General features: G+C 41.4%; 1 protein-coding gene across 4 annotated transcripts in view; it reads left to right on the top strand.

The window, feature by feature from the left end:
- GHR (growth hormone receptor) overlaps window positions 1-21,764 on the top strand; it is a 546,779-nt gene extending 525,015 nt beyond the window's left edge. For all 4 annotated transcript variants that reach the window (XM_077462799.1, XM_077462797.1, XM_077462798.1 and 1 more), the window contains 2 exons: window positions 8,042-8,111; window positions 10,602-21,764. In XM_077462799.1, the coding sequence (XP_077318925.1) occupies window positions 8,042-8,111; window positions 10,602-11,603 (1,072 nt within the window). In that variant the 3' untranslated portion in view covers window positions 11,604-21,764. The remainder of the gene's footprint in view (window positions 1-8,041; window positions 8,112-10,601) is intronic.
- The last annotated feature ends 288 nt before the right edge of the window (window positions 21,765-22,052 follow it).

Raw genomic sequence — 22,052 nt, 5'->3', positions numbered from 1 at the left:
TTTTTTTTTTTTTTTTTTTTTTCCTTCCATGTAATTGGGTATTCTTTGCAAAGTAAAGCTTTTCCACATTTACTAGGCTTTGAAGCAACTGCACTTGCAAAGTGGACTGTTTATTTGCCTGTAAAACCAACCCCATTGTGAGAAATTAGTAGCTTGCGGTTTCACTATCTTATATATACTTTAGATCCTTCTACAACAAATAAACATATAAAATAAGCAATCAAGTAACGATTACTCATCAAACGCATCAAACTCAAACACATTACAGACACATTATAAATGCATGTTAGATGTTTTATAAGTATAACCCTAATGTAGTCCATATTTTTCTGAAGGCTTTAGAAAAGTATGCATTCTCATTGGCCCTTCTAACTTTGACAGTCCCAAAATCAAGAAGAAGCATATTTTACATTACAACACAGAGTTCTCTGATGCTCAGGACCATAGCATATGATGCTTAAATCGAATACTGCAAGTTTTCTTGCACTACATAAAGGTGAAAGAGCTTGTGTAGAAAGGCTTTGTATACATACATTAGAACACATCACTGCTCAGACACATTCTTTTGAATGCCAAACAAGTGGGGGCTGCATGTGACCTGCATAGCCTTCAGCACAAACTGATCTCATTTCTGACCTGCTGTGTCTAAAGTAAAGTGGGGGGCGTGGCTTGGTCATGGCAGAGTAAGGACGCTTGCCGATGAAGCGCCCAACTCCTGACCTGCTAACAGCGGCTGAAATGCCCCTGCAAATACAATATTTGCAGTGCCATGACATACCGCAAACGTATGAGGACAAAGGGGGACACCGAAGGCTACATTGACGGGCCCGATTAACAGATACCTCCAGGAGAGAACACAATCTACGGACTCCCCGGAGGGAACATGTGGCAGACGAGAGCCTGCGAATACACCTTGCTCGGGTATGGCAGCTTCACAACATTCTGTGCCCAGCTCCCTGGAGGGACTGCCATAACTACTGAATCCATTGCCAAACGCCCCAAGCACTTCTGGGTCCCCCGCACAGATTTCTCAAATAGACAAGGATATCAGAGCCCTGCTCTATGTACTGCCTACGAAAGCAGACATGGAGGCTCTGGTCATGCGGGTTGAGGAACAGCACCGGCGCGACTTCCAGGAACTCCGCTCTCAGGTTACTGTACTTGATGACAAATTGAGCAAAGAAGAGTCTGAGATGAGTGCCCTGGAGCTCCGTGTCGCTCACCTGGAGAGAAAACATACAGCGGTCCAAGATCATCTGGCAGGTGTTCAGCTCCATGCAGAACATTTGGAAAACAGGAGCCGACGCAATAATTTGCGTATCCGAAGGTTGCCCAAGGCAACGGGCCCTGAAAATCTCCAGGTTACCATTCAGGACATCCTGCTTAGAATATTGGACACTGACGCCCCCCGCCAGCCTGGAATTCGACCGAGTGCACAGAGCACTGGGTCCTAAGCCAACTGACCAAGAACGACCTAGGGATGTAATCTGCCGCCTACACAGGTACACCCAGTAAGAGCAGATCATCCGCACTGTATGGGCAAAGGGACGGATAGACATTGATGGCGCTCAAATTTCCATCTTCCTGGATGTCTCTAGGGCCACTCTGCAAAGACAGGCCATGCTGAAACCCCTGCTGGAACCGCTGCGCCAGGCAGCGATACCGTACCACTGGGGCTTCCCACTGCATCTAACGGTCCGCAAGAGTAATGCATCCTTCACTTTAAAGTGCCACTCGGATCTCCCGGACCAATCGCCTTTCTGGACATGGAGCCCATACATCTTCCTGACTGGCTGAGCCCTCTACCATACAGGGATACCGCTACCCACCTCGGGCGCACAGGCTAGGTCCACTCTGCCACTCCGTCAGACATGGGAGAGGAGACCAGATGCCAGCGCGGGTGCAGGACCCAGAATTGTGAAAACCCAGAGAGCAATGATGGCACGTAAGTGAAACATAACAGACTATCCAGACCTGGTCTTATACATGAACATATGCTGCCCTTGCCGCCCTTGTTAGGGGAGAAGCCCGGGGACTCTATATCTGAAAGCCTCAAAAATCCCACTTTCCCCTGCCAGGAGCTCAGCCCCACCTCCCTTTCTTGAAATTGTTAATGAACCCCTTCCTCCCTGTCCCTTGAAGGGTATTGGACACCCCCATATCACAACACGGACATATAGAAGGAGACCAGAATCCATACAAAAAAAAAAACAGTGTCAGTTCTCCATTCTGGGAGGGGAGCACACACAGGGACATGACTGGGGTTGTCTATTCATTTGGGGGGGAGGGCGGGGCACGGGAGGGCTTGTGCAGCTCCAGAGGCTTACGGCAGTAGACTGATGTGTACCTTTTTATTTTGTATCTGCCAGCAGACTAAATGCTGAATGACTCTCACTGATCTCTGCTTTTTCCAAGGGGAAACTTACAGAACTCTAATAATCTAATACCTCAACCCTTCTACAGTATATATTATACCTTTCTGTATTGGGGTCATTATTTGGTCCTACTGCTGGAAAGGCTATCATCCCAAATGGAGGGGAGGATCCTGACCCTGCTGGAGGTTCACTAGGGGCCACCATCTGTGAAGAGAGTTCAGGCTTTCTCCAGTGTTTTTGGCTGGGATGACCATACAGAATTGTAGCAATTTCTCAGTAGTTAAGGGTACTGGATTGTTCTGTGAGCATATTAAAAACTGGGGCTCTGTAAGGTTAATATTTTAGAGCTAAGCTTGAGTTTTTATAATGTCTGATGTAATTACCGGGATTACAAGACTGCCGTCTCCCTCATGTCCCTTGTCTCTTCCGTCACCCCCCTCTTGGTCCCCCACCCAGCCGCCCATATCCGCCCCCCATCCCTGACCCCCCTTATCCTCTCCTCCTCCTTTGACCCACCCCACCACCTTCTCCTTCCTCACCTCCCCTTCTGCTGCCCTCTCCCTCCCCTCCTTTTCTGCTCCCCTCTCCCTCCCCTCCTCTTCTGCTCCCCTCTATCTGGCAATCCCACATCCTCTACCTATCCCAGGTATGCAACCCAGCGATGTCAGCCCTGAGATATGACAGCGCTTGTCTCCGCTGGTCACGGGCAGCTGAATAATACCCCCCAAGACCAGGTCTGGTAATACACAATGTTTTACATGTGCCTTTCATTTGTTCTATTTTATTTGCTCTATTTAGTTCCATTGAGCCTTATTTTTCCCATTCTGTTTGACTGTCATGGGCTGTCCCTGTAGGTTTGCTGTTAACTACATTTATGGATCCGCAGGAAAATGGTGTGCGGGGCTGTTCCCGGCTGCCTCCTCCTGATAGACGGGTCGTGGCAGACGGGACGCACCACGCCGATTACTAGGTATACATGTGCTGCTTATTGTTGTTCGCCTCTTTGTGCATGTATGTTATTCACAGAAGATGTTATATGTCTATGCAAATAATGTGGGTGAGGATAGGGAGCTTCTATACCCTGCCGTGGACAACCACTTTCCCCACATAGGGCTGTACCCGTTATGTGGCTCCACTTTTGAGGTTGCTGGGGTGCACTGAGACTAGGTCTCACATACGCACAGAGCATATTAGTTGTTTTTCTCCTAACCATTTTTTTTCCTCTCTTTTTCTCTTTCTTAACTTTCCTCCCTCCTCTTTTTTCTTTTTTCTTCTTTTTTCCTCCTACCTCTGCCAGCTCTCACCATGACCACAGGTAAATAGGAGCCTGTCCACCTGCTCTCTATTAATGTTAAGGTGCTGAACACCCCAGAGAAACAAACCATTGTGATTGCTAATCTGAAGCATATGAAAGCTCACATTTGTTTTCTACAGGAGAAGCATTTTTTTGCAGATAAAACACCAAGTCTCCGAAACCGTTTCCCGACAGCATACCATGGGTGCTCATCGAACTCCAAGTCAAGGGGGATGTGCATCTTGATCCGCAACTCAATCCCGTGGGTGGAGAAGGATAAGTGGATCGATATGGAGGGTAGGGCACTGTTCGTAAAGGGAACATTAGGGGGCTCTTTGGTCACGCTGGTGAACCTATACTTCCCAAATACAAACCAGATCACTTTCCTGGATCCAATCTTGACCAAGCTTGGAGAGTTTTCTGAAGGGGAAGTGATTCTGGGAGGCGATATGAATTTCGTCATGGACCTGGCCCTAGACTCATCAAGGAAAACCTCTCAGCTCTCATAAGCGGCGTTGAAACGCCTAAAGAGAACCTTTTTTGCCTTCCAACTAGTAGACGTGTGGTGGAATCTTCATCCGAACCATCAAGATTACACGTTCTGCTCACACCCTCATGACACATACTCCCAAATTGACCTTATTATATCGCCCCAATCCCTCCTAACCAGGGTTACATCGACCTCTATCATCTCCATAACATTCTTAGACCACGCGCTGGTTGTGGTGGTCATAGACCCACCACCAAACAGTGGACGTGTAAGATAAATTACTCTCTAATCCAAATACCCGAGGTAGTTGAAGAAGTGTCTAGGGAACCACAGCAGTTCTTTGCCGAGAATGTTAACCTGGAGGTAGCCCCAACAATGGTATGGGAGGAGCACAAGGGATACATCAGAAGCCTCTTAATAAAGATAGGATCCCAAATCAAAAAGGCCAGAGAACAACAGATTATCAAACTTCTAGATGAGAGTCGAACCATGGAGGCCACTCATAAAAAAATCGCTATCTATCAGAGCTCTGGCGGATTTAACAGCCTTGAGGAATCAGTTACATAACCCGGACTTTACACAGAGATGATTGCCAAATGCAGGAAAACATTCTATATGCACAGTAACAAATGTGGAAACTGCTGGCACGGGCCCTAAGAGTCCAACAAGCCCGAACGTTTATCCCGGGCCCAGATGGATACTCTCTTCTATATTACAGGACCTTCGGGGAGCTTCTGACCCCACATTTCCTCACAGCATACCATGTTGCGGGGGAAAGGAATGGCCCTCCCAACAGATACCCTACACGCACATATTGTGGTGATCACAAAGGAGGGGAAAGACCCTCTACTCTGCCAAAACTATCGGCCGATCTCCTTGCTAAACGTGGATCTTAAAATGTTCACAAAAATCCACACTGTTGATAGATCTGATCCCTCAATTGATTCATTCTGACCAAGTTGTATTTGTTCCCACGAGGGAAGCACACAACAGCACAACCAAAGCAATCAACCTAATATATGCAGAGCGGAAACAGAAAACCCAGATGGTGCTCCTGTTGACGGACACTGAAAAAGCGTTCGACAGGGTAAGATGGTCCTTTCTATTTGAGACTCTTCATTGCATAGGTCTAAGGGAGCGAATGATGAACTGGGTCCAAGCTATTTATTCCTGCCCATCGGGACAGCTTTATGGTCATCTTTCACCATCATTCCCAATAACATATGGGACAAGGCAGGGGTGTTCCCTATCACCGCTGATATTTATTTTGACCCTAGAACCATTTCTGAGATCTATCAGAGACAACCCGAATATCTCAGGCATACGACTGAATGCCACCTTCTCCTCAAAAATAGCGGCATTTGCAAAAGACCTACTATTTTTCCTGACCAGTCCATTGGTATCTATTCCAAACCTGCTTGCAGAACTGAAGACATATGAAAAGCTGTCGCTCTTCTACATTAACGACCAGAAATCTGAAGCGTTGGAGGTTGCCTTGCCATCATACCTAGCTGTGCTGATTATAGTAGACTTCCCCTTTAAATGGGCCTCGTCCCACATTAAATATCTGGGCATCCTTTTGCCCAATAGAAGGGAGGAATTTTTTTCTCTCAACCCCCCCCCCCCCCCCCCCCCACAGCTAGAAAAAAAAGATTTCCAGAAATGGCAGGAAGGGATGTTCTCCTGGTGTGGATGATGTTGCATAGTAAAAATAAACATCACTTCTTATACGGATCCCCTCATCTTTCCTCAAAGAGGTGAATAGAACCTTCGTCAAGTTTGTCTGGGCCCAAACCCCCCCCCCCCCCATTCTTGCCCAGACCATCCTGCGACTCCCCAAGTTGAGGGGAGGTATCACTTTGCCAGATGCCAACCTCTATCTAACAGTTTGCCACCTGACCCGGGTTCTGGACTGGTGCCGGCATGGAGCCCTGAAGCAGTGGGTACAACTAGAGCACACCTTAACGGAGACCCGGTTGGAGTCACTGCCCTGGTGCCAAAAGCCCCTGCCAAACCAAATACCGAACCACCCTACAGTGGGACAAATATGGCTCATTGCCTGTACCGCTTTCTGCGACTTCTCAGCCACACCACTACCATCCCCGCTTACTCCCATTGTTGGAAATCCGGCTTTTGCTCTGGGACTTAAGGATTTTAGATTTCTGGAGTTGCTAGAGGTTGAAAGGTCACAGGCAAGACACTTTCTCGTCAATGGCCAGTGGAAGAGCAGATAACAGATCACTGAAGACCCACTGTCATTCTGGCAAAAGATACAGCTAACCCATTTTATTGGCTTCCTGCCACCTCCGGTGAAATTTGTGAGGCAACTAACCTCACTGAGACATGCTCTCTCTCTGACCTATCAAATACTAATAGCCCAACCTTCAGACTTTAGACCTCCCTATATAACCAAATGGGAGTGTGACCTGGGGGTGCAATTCACAGAGAAACAAATAGACAGGCTCTTTCTTTTCAATCAAAAAATCTGTGCTAGACACCGGGAAGCAGGATTTAAATTACTATCCCGGTGGTACTATATGACTACACAAGATGTTTCCCCAGAGTGCAGACCTGTGTTGGAGATGTGAAGAGGCGATTGGCTCCCTCCTCCACGTCTTCTGGTTCTGTAGAACCCTCCAACCTTTTTGGATGGAATTGCACCACATAGTGAAGAAATTTACCAACCGAGTGGTACCGGAGCCCCCTGAATTCTTCCTTCTTCATTATCACAAGATCCCTTTTAAGGTCTATAGGAAATCTATTATTCCTCTCCTGCTTACAGCTGTGAAGAGCTGCATCCCCTTGCTCTGGAAACAGACACAGCGCCCATCGGTAGCCATGTGGCTAAAAAAAATATCGGAGATAAAGGCAATGGAAGACCTGGTGGCAATTTAAAAAAAAAATGTTTTTGGCACAAATTCATGTACTCTGAGGAATAAAGTGAGCTGTTGATCTATCTCAGCAGTACGATGATCTTCTACGATCCCCAAATGGGGTTGGGGAGGTCGGACAGAGGTACATGCACACTCCCTTTTTTCCTTTTTTAAATTTATTTATTCTCTCTCTTTCCCTTCCTCTCTATTCTTTGCTGCTAACTATCTCTTTCTTATCATGGGTCGCCGACCCTGGGATCAAAGTGGTCCCTGTTACCTTTTTTACATATAATACGGTGTTAGCCGTATACAAAGAATGGACATGTGAGATACGGAACCTCCCTATCCTTCTGCAACTTGGTGGCACTCCAAAGCTGGTGAACTTTTACTGTATGACTACATTGATTGTACTATCAATTGCCCTTGGGGGAGTTTACTGTTACCTTATACATGTCATTGTGATGGTGTCTGTGTTTTCACATGTTTATCCTTCTTAAATAAAGAATAAAAAAGAAATAAAAAAAGAAATGTAAAAGTAGATCAAATGCAGCCAAGAATGGTCATCTACACTACACAATTAAAGTAGATAAAAATTGAATGACTTGCTATTAGAGTAAATTTCATATACTGTACATGTAAAATGCAGATAAACATATCTAGTCTGCACAAACCCAAAGAACTGTTAACTTTTTTTACAGTAAGAATAATAATTCAAGATTGGTTGTAAGATAATTTACAGCATGATGACCTGATCCTGTAATTAATAATTTGATTTTATATGGCAGCCTAAAGTTTACCAAAATAATTATGATTTTTTTTTTTATCGGAAAATACAGAGAATTTTCAGTTTGCTAGGGGACATTTGTGGAACTGTGATGCTTTCTCGCATTTTAATTACATATTGTTTCATACGTTAATGATTACAATCAACACTTAATTTTGATTTTTCACTTTTAAAAAAAGTACATAGTAGTGGCTAGCATAACCTTGCTTTGTTTTTACCTCTCAGGCTGAAGATGTTGATTCTCCCCCCAGTTCCAGTTCCAAAGATTAAAGGAATTGACCCTGCTCTGCTACAAGTATGTATGACAATAATTGATGTGTACATAAATGAGACAAGTAGAACGATTTGAAGAGCATTATAAATGGTTCTTTCATGTCCATTGAGGAACACAGGAAGACACTTACAGGAGGAATGGACACTAGCAAACAAAAAAAACCTGTAGGCCAGCTGAGAATAACTCCTCCTACTACCAGCATGCCTCAGTTGTTTGCTTGTGTCTTAGGAGGATTAATGTCTTTTCTTCAGGTCTGTTGTGTTAAAGACTAATATATTTTTGCTAGAATGTTTTTTTCGTACTCCCTTTGTCACTGCTAGAGCTTGTTTTTTGATTGCAGCCATGTGGTGCATCCATCATCAACCTTGGAGTGCTATGCCCAGACACTCTTTTCTGCTTTTCCTTTCTATCCTTTATCCTTCTTTATTTGTAATATATCAGGCTCAGGTCTCAAATATGAATGGCATATGATTGTCCCATTTATCTCGAGCCGCCTCTCTTTGATTCTACATGCCATTCTCCCATATGCAGGACTCTTTTGATTGCATTATTCAGCTTAAACTTTATGCAGGGGGTTTTATATTATGTCTTTGGCATTCTAATGATTTTTCATTCCTTTATGTTGCAATAGCCTTCCTTGAATACATTTTTTTCTTTATGTATTTTTCTGACTGATGCATGTCCCCCCTTAGTCTGTTTGTGGGGATTTGCTGTTTTTGTTTTAACCTGTACCTACTGTGTGTCTTGTTATATTCATCATAATAATAATATTCAACCATAAAAATTAACTTCGGGTACTGGGTTCCACAAGAACTGCTTTCCAGACTCTGATTTGGCAAAAGCTAGCAGCAAAGGACTTTCTGGGTCTAGAGCCACTAGCAGTGCTTTAATGTTTGCCCTCATTTTGTGTGAAGGCCCAACAAACTAAGATCTGGCAGCTACCTCATTTACGCGATAGGCACCTTTTGGATTTCCCGTTTTCTGACAGTTACTACCACAGAACACTGTGGGATTGAGCACTAATCATCAACTGGATGGAGTGTTGTGCATGCATAATCTTGCCATCTTCTGGCTTGATACAACAAGCCATTTATTGATCTTGATCTTCTTGCGGTACAACCTCAAAGAAGCATATCCCTGCTGCTGCTCATGTCTGCAAAGAGCCACATGGAACCCCAATCTGTTCTTGCTGCATGCCTACAGTTGCTTTTGTCACCTACAGCCACACTCATCTGTGACCTGCTGTTCAGGTTTCGGTAGTACCTGAGGTGTTGCTTCTTACCCTGAGTTGCCTTACTGCCATGTGATAGCAACATGTCTGAATCTAAACACGGGGGAGAGGTTCTGCTCTACCGGGCGCCCTGAGCTCACACACTGCTTACAGCTCCGGGAAAGCTTGCTACCGACAGTGTTGACATCAGCATCCTGGAATCATGTTGCCCTCTCCTAGAGTCAATTCTGTCATCTGATTCCTCTTAAGCTCCTTCAGGTGTGGCCAATTTTTATACCCTTTTGGCTGAAGCTTTTACTACAAGACTTTATAGTCCAAATCACCTAGGTATTTGCTGATTCTGACACCATAGGCAGCAAGCATGTTCCTGAAACTTCTCTCACAGATTCCCTATCTGAATTACCTGAGGCCTTCACAGCTTCTATACCCTATGCTGTAGACACTGTGCCTCTGAGTTCCTTCAGTTTGACAAGCTTGGCACTGAGGTGTGGCAGTCCACTGCTATTACTCTCATATTATTAGAGACTCTTATCGATGTGTGTTGCTTTTACCAGTGCTGTATCAGGTCTAAGGTTCTTTAAACCTCCTAAAGATGCAAAGACTTTCCCATGGCACCTGCGTATCCAGCTCTTTCTTTGTTAAAATTAGATTGGAAATAAACTTGTTCCACAAACTTAAATTTCAGTCATGATGTGTGCTGGAAGCTTCCTGGTTTATCTCTTTCATGTCAGTATACAAATGTAGGGAACTTTGGTTAAAGTGCTGTGCTGCGAACCCTTCTGTAAGTTTTCAATCTTCAGCAGAAATTTTGCAAGATGGGAGAACATGAGCTCTGTAGATGATTTGTAAATTCCTGCTGAAGCTGGATTGATTTCTTCTACAATTGTTGTTCTTGAGGTTTTTGTTTACAAGCTAAAAAGTGGAAAGCAATGTCTATATGTGCTTAGCCTCACAAAATGTAAGCTAATAAATTGCTCTATATGCATGTTTGTTCAAGAGGAACAATGTGTAAGCTAGATTCCCCCTGAAATTTTTATACTATGCACACAGGGGCTAGTAAACGCAACATGTCAAAGTGTCCAGTAGAAATAATGCCAGTGTTTTCCTTAGCAACCAGCATCAGCTCCTTCCTTCGAAATCCAATAAAGAACTAGTCAATTGCTCTGGGATACTATGGCACTATTCCTTTCTGACAAATTCGTAAACAAGGTTGGTTTTTGAATGGTGTACTTTTGTGTATGTATTAAAATTTTCCATTTGTGATCCAATTTTCTTCACAGAAAGGAAAACTGGATGAAGTTAGCTCAATACTTGCCAGCCATGAAAGTTATAAGCAACAGTTGTGCATCGATGACCCTTGGGTAGAGTTCATTGAGCTTGACCTTGATGAGCAGGATGAGAAAAATGAAGGAACGGACACTGACCGACTATTGGGAGAAGAATACCCCAAGGCACATAGCTGTCTCGGTGTCAAAGATGATGATTCTGGCCGGGCCAGCTGTTGTGAACCTGATATTCCCGAAACTGACTTCAGCAACAGTGAAATATGTGATGGAACATCCGATACAGGACAGACTCACAACACAAAAGACAACCAAGCCGATCTCCTGTGCCTTAGTGACAAACCCAATAGTGGAGGAATGCCCACAAATTCTCAGATGCCAAATGTAGAAAAACCAAGCACAATGCCTGAAGATGGTAAATTGACTCAGTTACTTGCTAACGGAACAACAAATGTGCCTCCTTCAACACAGCTAAGCAGTTTAAAGCCGAGCATGGATTTCTATGCTCTTGTAAGTGATATCACACCAGCAGGACGACTTCTGCTCTCACCAGGGCAACGAATCAAGATGGAAAATGAAGAATGCAGTGAACCAGCAGACATCCAACGTCCCTCAACCCTCAATCAACATCCCACCACCCTCAACCAATGTCCTACAACCCTCAACCAACGTCCCACAACCCTCAACATGGACAATGCTTATATCTCTGAGTCGGCTGTGACAGCATTTCACCCTGTGAATTTCCCAACAGGGAACGCCCCACAAAACCCAAGCATGGATAGTTATTTCACCCCAGAAAGCCTTACAGCTGCTGCCATGAGTTCTCGTGCCTCTGAAAAACCTTCGGGCTACGAGGCCCCTGTGGCAGACTATACCTCTGTTCACATAACAAACTCACTACAAAACCTTGTGCTTAACACTACTGCTCCACCAGGGAAAGAATTTACCCCACCCTGTGGCTACATGTCCACAGATCAAGTGAACAAAGTAATGCCATGAGACAGATCATAGTCCTTTGAAATCATAATTTCAAAGCATGGGCTTGTATGTTTAAACCAAAAAGATACAATGTCTACAAGGTTTTCTATGTGTTTTTTCTTGTAAAGCTTAAGCTAATATATTAAGTGTAAAAAAAAAAAAAGAAAACAAATGCCAAAATGTTTATCAAATGATTTCATTTATATCATATAATGTAGCACAGGGAAACCTGTTTTTGTTCCAGTTCATTATACATCTTGTGATGTTAATCTGGAATGGGTATCCTCTGGGATTTGCAGGTTACATCTTTGACTGAAGTTGATGCCAGCTGCAACTCTCCAGTGGTATCATGTGTTGCCTGTTTTTTCAGAATTTTAATGAGTTGTCCATTTTTGGAAAATCTGAGCAGTTGAGCAATCACTCTAGATTGGATTTCAGCCTGATTCCATTATAACAGGCAATAGTAACTTTAGCTTAAAGAAATATGAAATTGCTAAAAAACAAATTCTTCTCCCTTTTTCCAGAATTTGGCCTCACTCCTCTCCCATAAAAGTGAGGGAATGCTGCTCCAAATGCACAATAGTAGGGATTTTAAGTGGGACCTTTACTAGAATTGGTACACTATATGACCAGAATTTTGTAAACTCCTCAATAAACTTATTAAACTGTGTGTATGGAGCTGGCTTTATTTTCCCCAAACTTTTGCCACAAGGTTGCAAGCTCAAAATTGTCTAAAAAGTCAGTTAACACATCCATTAAAGGAAACCCCTGAAGGCTGGTCTATTTGCTCATGGTCATATAATGTACATAGGCCGAAGTGCATACCTAAATGGTTATCCAAAAGTGGACACCTTCTTTAAAAGACAAACTCCAGGTATACTGCTAAATGTATGGGTAAAATACATACTAATTGGTTTACCTACCATAGGATTTGATTCATTTTGGTAGGCCATTTTGGCTTTGCTAGTCAGCAAGATCACTGTGCTACTATCTAGTTTAGCAGAACCACTGCTTCCTGAGTCAGATTGACTACTTCCTAGGTTGTTACCCCACCGATTGAACAAAGGGGATGAAACTGATTCAAATGAGAATGCTTCCAAACAATGGTCATACTTTGCAGAAAAGCTGGCAGAGGGCAGGCTTTTCTACTTTTTGCTTTTCAAAGAAAGCAAGCAGTAAGACTTTGCACTGTTGTTTTGATGCATCTGAAATGTATTTAAACTAAAGTTTAAATAGGGATTTGCCCAGGTTCTGCAAGTGTCACATTTCTGGCTACAAAGTAAAGAGAATATACATAAATCAAAAAGATTAGCTATACAGAATTCCAAATCCTGTAGCGGGTAAAAAAGCGTATATGTATTTTGCCTGCATCTTTAGCTGTTTGCCTGCATATTCATATTAAGTGTTAAATGATTTTGTTCAATGAAATCAGGGTTTACAGTAGGTTGGATTTGCAATTCCTTTTCTTTTTTTTCTTAAATACTTTTATTGACTCTGTGGATTACTGACTTTTGAATGAGTAATCGAAAAATGGACAGTTCAGGATAGTTAAGAACACTAAAAAAATATATTAATTTAGCTGATATATTTTATTATCATAAGATTTAAGGCATGAATTATTTTATATAACACTGCATGTTGTAAAAGCCGCATCACGTGACCATTCTGCAAATGTAGCCGCTGTTCTTTGTAAGATCAGTCTCTCATTCAGTCATTATACACAAAGACAATTCTATTCAGTGAATTTTTTTAAGGCGTCATTTTATACGTCCAGAAACTAGATGGAAGAGAAAGATACACAGAAAATCGCTGTATAACATATTTTCTTATTAAGGGAATATGAATTACTATTTTTATGAAAAAATGAAGTTAAACGGCCTTTAGCCTAATAAGTAAGGATTAAATGGCCCATTTATCAAAGCAGTATATTTGGATTAGGACACCCTCCTCTTAAAGACAAACTTTTCATAAACCTTGGTTGTTCCAATTGAGTATATGGTGAATAATGAATGTCAAAACAATCAGATTTTCAGATATAGGCTGCTGGAAGTGACCATCTGTATTTAAAAAGTACATAGAAGTCCATCCTGCAAAAAACTGAAATAGAAGCACATCCTGCAAATAATAGTTTCCCTTCCTGCCACCCACTCTGCTGTCTTTAAAGCATATGCTTGCTGAAACATTTTCCAGCACTTCCAGCTATGTTGGATGTCTGATCCCCCAGTGCTTTCTGTAATTCCTTCAGCCATCAATACTGACACACCAGAAAGTGTTGGATGCTAACATTTTTCAGTAAGCCTATCTCTTAAAAAGTGGACTTTGGTAGTATGGGAAGGTGGATGAGTAAATATATAAAGCCCTATATCACATTTAGTAACCAGAAAAGAGATATTATGTATTATAAAAGCTGGGTGAGGCCCAACTCTGGATTTACCTAATTTTGACATGCCGCTAAAAATAAGCCCAATGGATATATCGATGGCCTTGTTTTAAAGTAAGCATTTAGCTTAAAGAAACACTATTACAAAGAAAATATTTCCAACATTTTTATCACTTTTATAGTATATGCAAGTTTGTTTGTCACCCATTGTCCCTATAGGACACAATTGCATTTCCAGGCTGCTATAAAACAAAATGGACAAGTTTGATAGGACCAGTCCCCCTGCCACAAGGGGAAACAACTTAAGAAGAAAAAAAAATGTAAGTGATAAAAAGGATAGGACTTTACTCTTGCCTTGCATAATCCATGCTACTGTACAGACTATCCCAGGAATTAGGATCTTAATTAAATTACAATAAGCAGTTGTTTATATCTCTAAACTAGTTGAATGTAGCTGCATCTAAGCATACTGTATCACAATGCAAATTAAAACTTTTTAAAATGCTGTTCATTTTTATGTTATATAAAAATGAAAAATGCTTATTTTTTTATAACTACAGTAAAACCTTAGATTGCGAGTAACTTGGTCTGCAAGTGTTTTACAAGATGAGCACAATTATTTTATAAATTTTAACTTCATAAACAAGCGAGGTCTTGCAATACGCGTAGCGTCACGTCATAACTGAGTATAAGGCTGGGTTCACACTGCCACGACTTGGGATCCAACGTGAGACTCCACGTTGTGTGACACGTGAGATCCCATTTTACAAGAGAGCTGTCTTAATTAGCGCTACTGAAGTTGCTCCGACGTTAGAAAGAAATTGCAAAAAATCTACGAGAACACATCTGATTCGCAGATGTGTTCCATTCTGAACATGAATGCTCTCCCCCTCCTCACTACACCTCCCCCCCCCCCGGTCATTTGATCCGCAGCTACAATGAAGAGGAACCGCTAAAGGAATAATTTTTATATTCGCAGGGAAACCGGAGCTGCAATTTGCACCGGACTAGTGTGAACCCAGCCTGAAAGTAATGGATAACAGCTGTACCACAACCCTTAGCTTCAGATTTTTGCTATCGCTCCTCCTGCAGCCTGGCCATTAAAATAAGAGTAAACTCTAATGTCCATATTAACAGGAAAATCAAAGAGCAATGGCGTGCAAACGGTTTAATTTTTTGGGTTTTTTTTTTTTGGGTACTACACTTCCTGCCTTATTAAAGTCATTTAAAGATAACGAATATAAAAAAAAGTCTGTAAGTGAAGATTCTTCATACTTACACCCAGCAGGTGGCGAGTCCTCACTTTGCTTTCTTCAAGAGACATGACCTTCCCCAAAATCTTCAGCAATTGACACCTCCAGTTGTGTTGAATGCCTGCATTCCCACCACAAACTGTTGCTCCTTTTTCTGGCCCTTTCATCACTACATGACACATTAGTGATGTAGGGGCTGGCAGAAGTGACCACAACAGAAAACGGGGACCAGGCACCAACATACCCAAAAGTTTGTCAACTGTGAAAATTTTTACTTGAACAGAGCAAAGTTTGGACTCTGCCCACTGGAGAGGAAAATATTGAGAATTTTATTGGAGGCTGTTTTTATTTTGTTAATTTTAAAGTAGCCTGCTCTTATTATGTCCCAAAATGATCGGCAAGTAATCATAAACATCAGTAATGAACTATTACCTTTGCGAGAGTGCAGGAGGAGAGTGCCCTTCCATGTGACTGCTGGGTTGACTTTCTAGCAGGGATTAGATGGTAATTTAGACTAGAAACTCCTTTATGGTTTACTGTCAATAGCAGTAATCTTGCCATTCACATTTCAAAAAACTTGATAAATGGGCCAACTAATCATCAGTAGCATTGAATCACAGTTTAAGCATGTTACGTGTATATTCTAAGACACAAAAAAGTGCAGGGAATTCAGTTAAATGTTAAGTCATATATTTTAATGAAATAAATCAGAAACCTACATGTATTTCTCCGTTCCAGCAAGCCTTCAATAGGGTTCGGAAATGTGACTTGTGAGTACCATAGAGTTGTTGTGTATGTGTATGCTTTTCATTTTGGTTCCTAGCACAAACTAGATGAAGTGCTGAGTACAGGCACAGTGAAGCTGACACTATTATAGGGTTTCAGGTCAAAGGCGGCACACAGTAAAAGGACAACAGATGTTTTTATTGCAGAAAATCAGTTGCTGATATAATACAATTCCCATCTGCTCTCAACTATCCTAAAAAAATTGCCTCTCCTGTTAACTACTTTCAAAATTTAAAGCCCAATCATAGTTTTATTTCAACCTAGATAAATACATTTAGGCTAGGTTTGAACCGGTGTTTAAACCGCGTTTGGAACGCTTTTTCAGAGTCGTTTGACAAGCGGCAAGATGCCTCCCCACTGCCTGCTGTAATCCCATAATTGCCACACAAATGCGGTGCAACTGTGTGCATTGTACGTGGTTGCAGGGCGTTTGCGGCGCTTCCTCGTTTACTTGATGCCCACTGAGTGTGAAATGTTGGATAATTTTTGTCACGGGCAAGAAGCATCATGACTGCAGCATGTGATCACACCTAAGCCTTTTTAGCTTAAGAGGGGCAGTTGGGGTGCAAAAAAACGCAACTCAACTGCATATTTTTAAGGCCCCACAATGGCAAGGCTAAACAAGTCCATAGGTTGCAATAAAAAATAACTTTATGAATGTTCTAGTTCAGAAATCAGCAGCTAAGACGACTAGTCTGTGTGACAGTAGTCAACTCTCTGCATATGTTTATATGCTCAAATTCACATAGCATAGCTATAAATAAATTTTTTGAAATATTTCTTATATTTTTAGTTGTTTGGAGCAGGGTTCAAATCTCGAAACTTGTGTTGCATACACACGGTTGGACAAAGTTGTCGGAAAATCCGATTGTTCTGAATATGATGACGTTATTTGGTTACGATGGGACTACGTTCAGGCTAGTAGCCAATAGCTTTGGTCTAGGAATTTGATCTGAGCATGCGTGGCACATTGTCCGATCGGAATTCTCTACACACAATCGGACAAAGTCCGATCAGATCGGAAAGTTTTATAGCCCAGCTCTAAAACTTTGTCTGTCGGATATTCCCATGGAAACAGTCCGATGGAGCCCACACACAGTCGGATTATCCGACAACACAGTCCAATCGGACATTTTCCGTTGGAATGTCCAACCGTGTGTACAAGGGCTTAGGGAGATTCACCCTCTCAATGTATCCTGTTTACCATTATTGTCATTGAAAGTGAAAGTAAAAGAAAATCCCAAATGTTGGGTTGTCCTCAGAAAAGTAATAGAGGAAAAAATCTTCCAATGGGGACACTAGTTCTGGTGATCTGGGAGGCCCCAAGCATTTCCCTAATATTGCAGGGATTTTCACTCACTTCCTGTTTTGGCTATGGGACAGGAAGTGAAAGTAAATCTGCCCAATGGGACAGAAATGGCAAAAAAAAAAAAAATCTGACGGGGGTTATAACCCTCCATTACTCTATCCAAAAAAAAAAAGCTTTGCCTGTAGTCTATAGTTCTACTTTAACAAATCAGGGAAACAAAACTCTCCTCCCAAACGTCGAACAACCAAAACATTTGATTGATTTGAACAATTCAATTCTTTGATTTTTTTAGTTATTTTTTGTGACAGCTGGAATTTTGTGACAACAGGCAGCATCTCCAGTTTCCCCTGCTCTAGTTTTCATAAATGAGGCCGCCCATTGCGTTTAGTTGAGAGCATTTAGTGAAGTCCAACCTAGCACAAAACACTATGGGAATTGTTCTGCGGCACAAGCACTGGCAGGCTTTGCTATGAAAGCAATGAAAACGCATTGCAGAAATCTGAGAATGATGTTTCAGCTGTGCCGAGTCAACTGGTTTTCCTGTACCACATAAAATGGCACACTACACTAAGCTACATATGTATATGGGGACTAATACTCAATACAGTTCTGCCAGCATTAGAAATTAATTATAAAAAAACTATGATAGAAATGTTGCCTTTAAGGTAGTAATGGTAAATCGCTTCTAACTTGCTGCTAAAATTGTTTTAATTCTATATTATTTAGTGATATGTTAAATATGTTTCATGCTGGACACTAATGGATCTGTTCAAAGGAAATGTCTCTGTGGCTATTATAAGCATTATCTTACAAAGTGCATTCACCCGCAGTAACCAATAAAAATAAATCTTTAAGCTGATTTGAATTAGGTGAATTGAGATCTGATTGTTTCCTATGGGTTACTGCAAGGTGAATACTGTTATTGACTTGTGCATTGTTTTGTTAAGTAAGCTTGTTTGAAATTTTCTGTCACTTAATTATTTTTCTTTTTCAATGTTGATGCTGTTTCCACCCAAAAAGCATTTACTTTAAAAAAAAATAATAATAATAACTCCAATATAGTCTTCATTGTCAGAGTATTTGTTACACCTCTTGGTCTTTGCCGATAATGGGATCAACAGCTCGGATTCCTCATGCAGTGCCACCTGCTGGTAGTCAGAGAGCACAGCCCAGTCATTCAGGGGTAATGTTGCTCTATGATCACCGTTATGTTTTGATTTATGGATTTGAGGCCACATAGTCAAGACTATAGAGCCCTCTGCTGTTTACAGGCCCTTTACGCAGTATTATTCGTGGAGAAGTGCCAATTTTCAGGAGTGGGGATTTAAGTTATGGAAGTCCTCTTTAAAAAGCACAAATAGAATAAAATAATAATATTATTATTATTATAGAATAATAATAAAAAGCAGGAAATAGTACAACCATTTCCTGAACACTGGTAAGATGTGTTGGCATATTTAATAAAGAATTGCAAAGCATGTTATACTAGTTGGTAAACCAAATATGTTGCCCATGCTTGTTCAGTAACACACATTTTAAAGTTTAGTAACAACCAAAGTAACCAGCCACAGACTATGGCTAAAGTACGTAAAAAAGTACTGGCTACTCTGAGTTAGGCTGGCCATAGACCACTTTTTTTTCAATTACCCAGTTGATTAATTGGGAAAAAAAACAACAAATGCATTCCTCTATCCACACAAGCAAGGTGGATGGAGGAATCCTCCTTGCTGTGCCATTGTTTTCTAACAGCAGCACTCCTCCACTGTCAAAAAAACAGGGATCAGCTGCTGATTGAATAAAATTTACCAACAAGCCCATTTGACAGAAATGAATCAAGTAGATTAGATCAACTTCTTTTGAGCATTAGCAGCCACACATATATTGAAAATGGTCTGGTCCCTGGTCAACTTGCTGAATTTCAATCCATTTATTTACTGCTTTACTGTCTTGCCTTTTTTTATTGAATAAGGCTGTTTCTTTGTGTAAGAAACTATACTGCCAGCGCTGTTGAACACCATACAATACCATATTTACATAGACATGTTGCACATGTCAAAAAGTAAAAATGTATTGGTAGTTTGTTATATAATGATAGTACAAAAATCCTTCAACTAGGTGATTGGTTCTATAATTTTTTCTCTCCCCTTATTTTTTTTTTGTTAGAGATCCATTATTGTTTCCTTTGCCCTTCTCCTTCTTTTCCTTTTTGTTTTGGAAATTTTAGTAAAGTAAACCTGTCTTCCTCTTAAAGTTAAACTGGTAACATGCATAAATTGTAGTCATCTCCTGTATGTGCTTTTAAACATGTGCATGAATGCCCAGGTAACCATAAAACCCAAAAGCTTTGTTGTGCAAATTCTGACTTCTGCTGGCACACCCTCTTTGCAATTGGTCAGTGTGGGTGCTTGTCCTTCTTCATAGCCTTCTTCAGCTTCTCGAACAGATTTTGCATAATAGAGAATCCTAGGCTTCAGGGTTCCTTGGTTATGCACAAAGATAATTGCACCTCTAGGTGCCTACATTATATTTTTTTCCTAATGGCATTACAGAGAACCTGAACTATCAAAGTTGCACCCAAAAAGGCAAGCAGACGACAGACAAAGGTTTTTTTTTTTTTTTTTCACTTGTATTGCATATGATCTCTATGCAGTTGATGTTTTCCCCATTACTGACTTACCGTGCCTTTTTTCTACCCTGTTCCTCTCTGTGGAAGCAGCCAGCTTATTAGAGGCAGGGTTTTATGTACTTATGTCATAGTTGCCCCCAATGACTGATAGAGGATTATTTAAGAAGCAACATGAGAGGTTGAGAAAGCACAGGTCTGCAGAATGAATGTAGTGGAAGTAGGGAGGTCTGTGTCCTGTGGGTCCTCAGGTAGAGCTTCCTCTCCAGCAAGGAGAACATTGAGCAGCACAGAAGTAACATCCAAAATCTCACTCCAAATCTTAGCAGGCTAACAGTCAAAGGCAGGCATGCCTTAAAGCAGAGGTTCCGCCGTTTTTTTTTTTCTTTTAAAGTCAGCAGCTACAAATACTGCAGCTGCTGACTTTTAAAATAAGGACACTTACCCGCCCAGAGCGCCCGCGATGTCGGCACCAGAAGCCGATGTCTCGATCGGCTCTCGGGTGCTGTCGCCACCATCTTGGGTATGGGAATCAGGAAGTGGAGCCTTGCGGCTTCACTTCCCGGTTCCCTACTTCGCATGCGTGAGTCGCACTGCGCAATAAGGATGGTCTCCGCTGTCTCTGGGATCCGTGTGTTTCCCAGCAGACAGCGGGGGACCCGCAGGAAGTGGCGTAAATATCCGCAGATTCTGCGGATATCTATGCCGGAAGTGGGTGCAAATACCTGTAGTATACAGGTATCTGCACCTCCCTCCCCCCTGAAAGGTGCCAATTGTGGCGCGGGAGGGGGGAGGGTTCCAATGAGCGGAAGTTCCACTTTAGGGTGGAGCTCCGCTTTAAGTCAGTCATAGATGGAGTGATTTTCATTCCTTTATCAGAAAGAAAATTGTTTGATTCCTCTATCAACACTGTGTTCCCTCTCACAGAGCTATTTTGTTCTCCCAGTGAGCCGCCCTGCCGAGAGAATGCAATGATTATTACTAGCAGCTTTAGCTACTGCCAATAGGCGCATTAAAAATCCATCAGGCCGGTTGTACCCAAGATGAACGATTGATCAACTTGGGTTAAATCAGCTTGCCCATACATGGTTTCTAACAAGCCAAGATTTGAATCGTCTATAGCTGGCTTTAGATCTCACACTGCACATATGCAGCTGTGAGGCTCAAGACTCAGAGTGCCCATGCACAGGAAATGCGTATTATTTTAGGATCAATTCAAGACATAAAGTAAATCATTTAGGGTACTGTACTGCTTAGCCACAAATAAAATTTTGAGATGTTCCCTATAAGATAGCAAATTTACTTGATAAGTTCAGTTCTACTTTAAGAGCTTTTTGGAGAGGACAGGCAAACTTGAACTATCATCAGAATGTATAAACAAAGCACTAATGCACATTTAATATTTCTAGATCAAAATAAGAGAAATGTAATAATTTAATAATATATTACAGATTTTTAAATGTATTGTTTAAAAAAATAAAACTAAATTAGAAACTACCTGTGAAGTTTAATTTGCTGCCTACACCAAAAGTGTTTACCATCCTCTATAGCTCATCTTCAAGGTCTTCATTTCTCTTGTACAGATCCTCATAGAAGGTATATATTTTATTATGAAAGCAATGTTTCTTATGCTATGTAAGGTTTTTTTTTAGCCAAAAAATAGTTAAATACCTCAATCAAATTTCCGAATGTCAGTTTGGTACTGTTTCTGGTTACACAAACCATCATAAGCCATTAAAAATGTGCATTTCAATTTATATTTGATGTTCATCATTGTTATATCTGTGTTCTCTTATTTTCTTTCAGTCTTAAATAAATTTATTTTCTTGGATGTTTTTGTATCCCTAGTGTTATTATCTAAATTGCTACTGCTATTCTGATGAGAAATGCATTTGAATGAATTTGTTCTATATAAAACAGCCATATTTGGTTTAGTAAAAAATTAGGTTAACAGGTTTGTGACCGGTTCAGTTTAATGTTTACCTGTAATTGTACCTGATAGTAAATGGGATGAATATGGATTATAAAAGAACCCTCACAGAAATAGGAAATCATTGTATCTGACATGTCATTGGCACTTTATATTTAAAGTGTCTAAAAATTCTAACGATGAACTTCT

The sequence above is a fragment of the Lithobates pipiens genome, unplaced genomic scaffold, assembly GCF_037356315.1.
Source record: "Lithobates pipiens isolate NorthernLeopardFrog02 unplaced genomic scaffold, aLitPip1_a1.2 Scaffold_3, whole genome shotgun sequence".
Classification (NCBI taxonomy): Eukaryota; Metazoa; Chordata; class Amphibia; order Anura; family Ranidae; genus Lithobates; species Lithobates pipiens.
The sequence above is the reverse complement of the archived record's forward strand: the minus strand, read 5'-3'. Positions and strand labels throughout refer to the sequence as shown.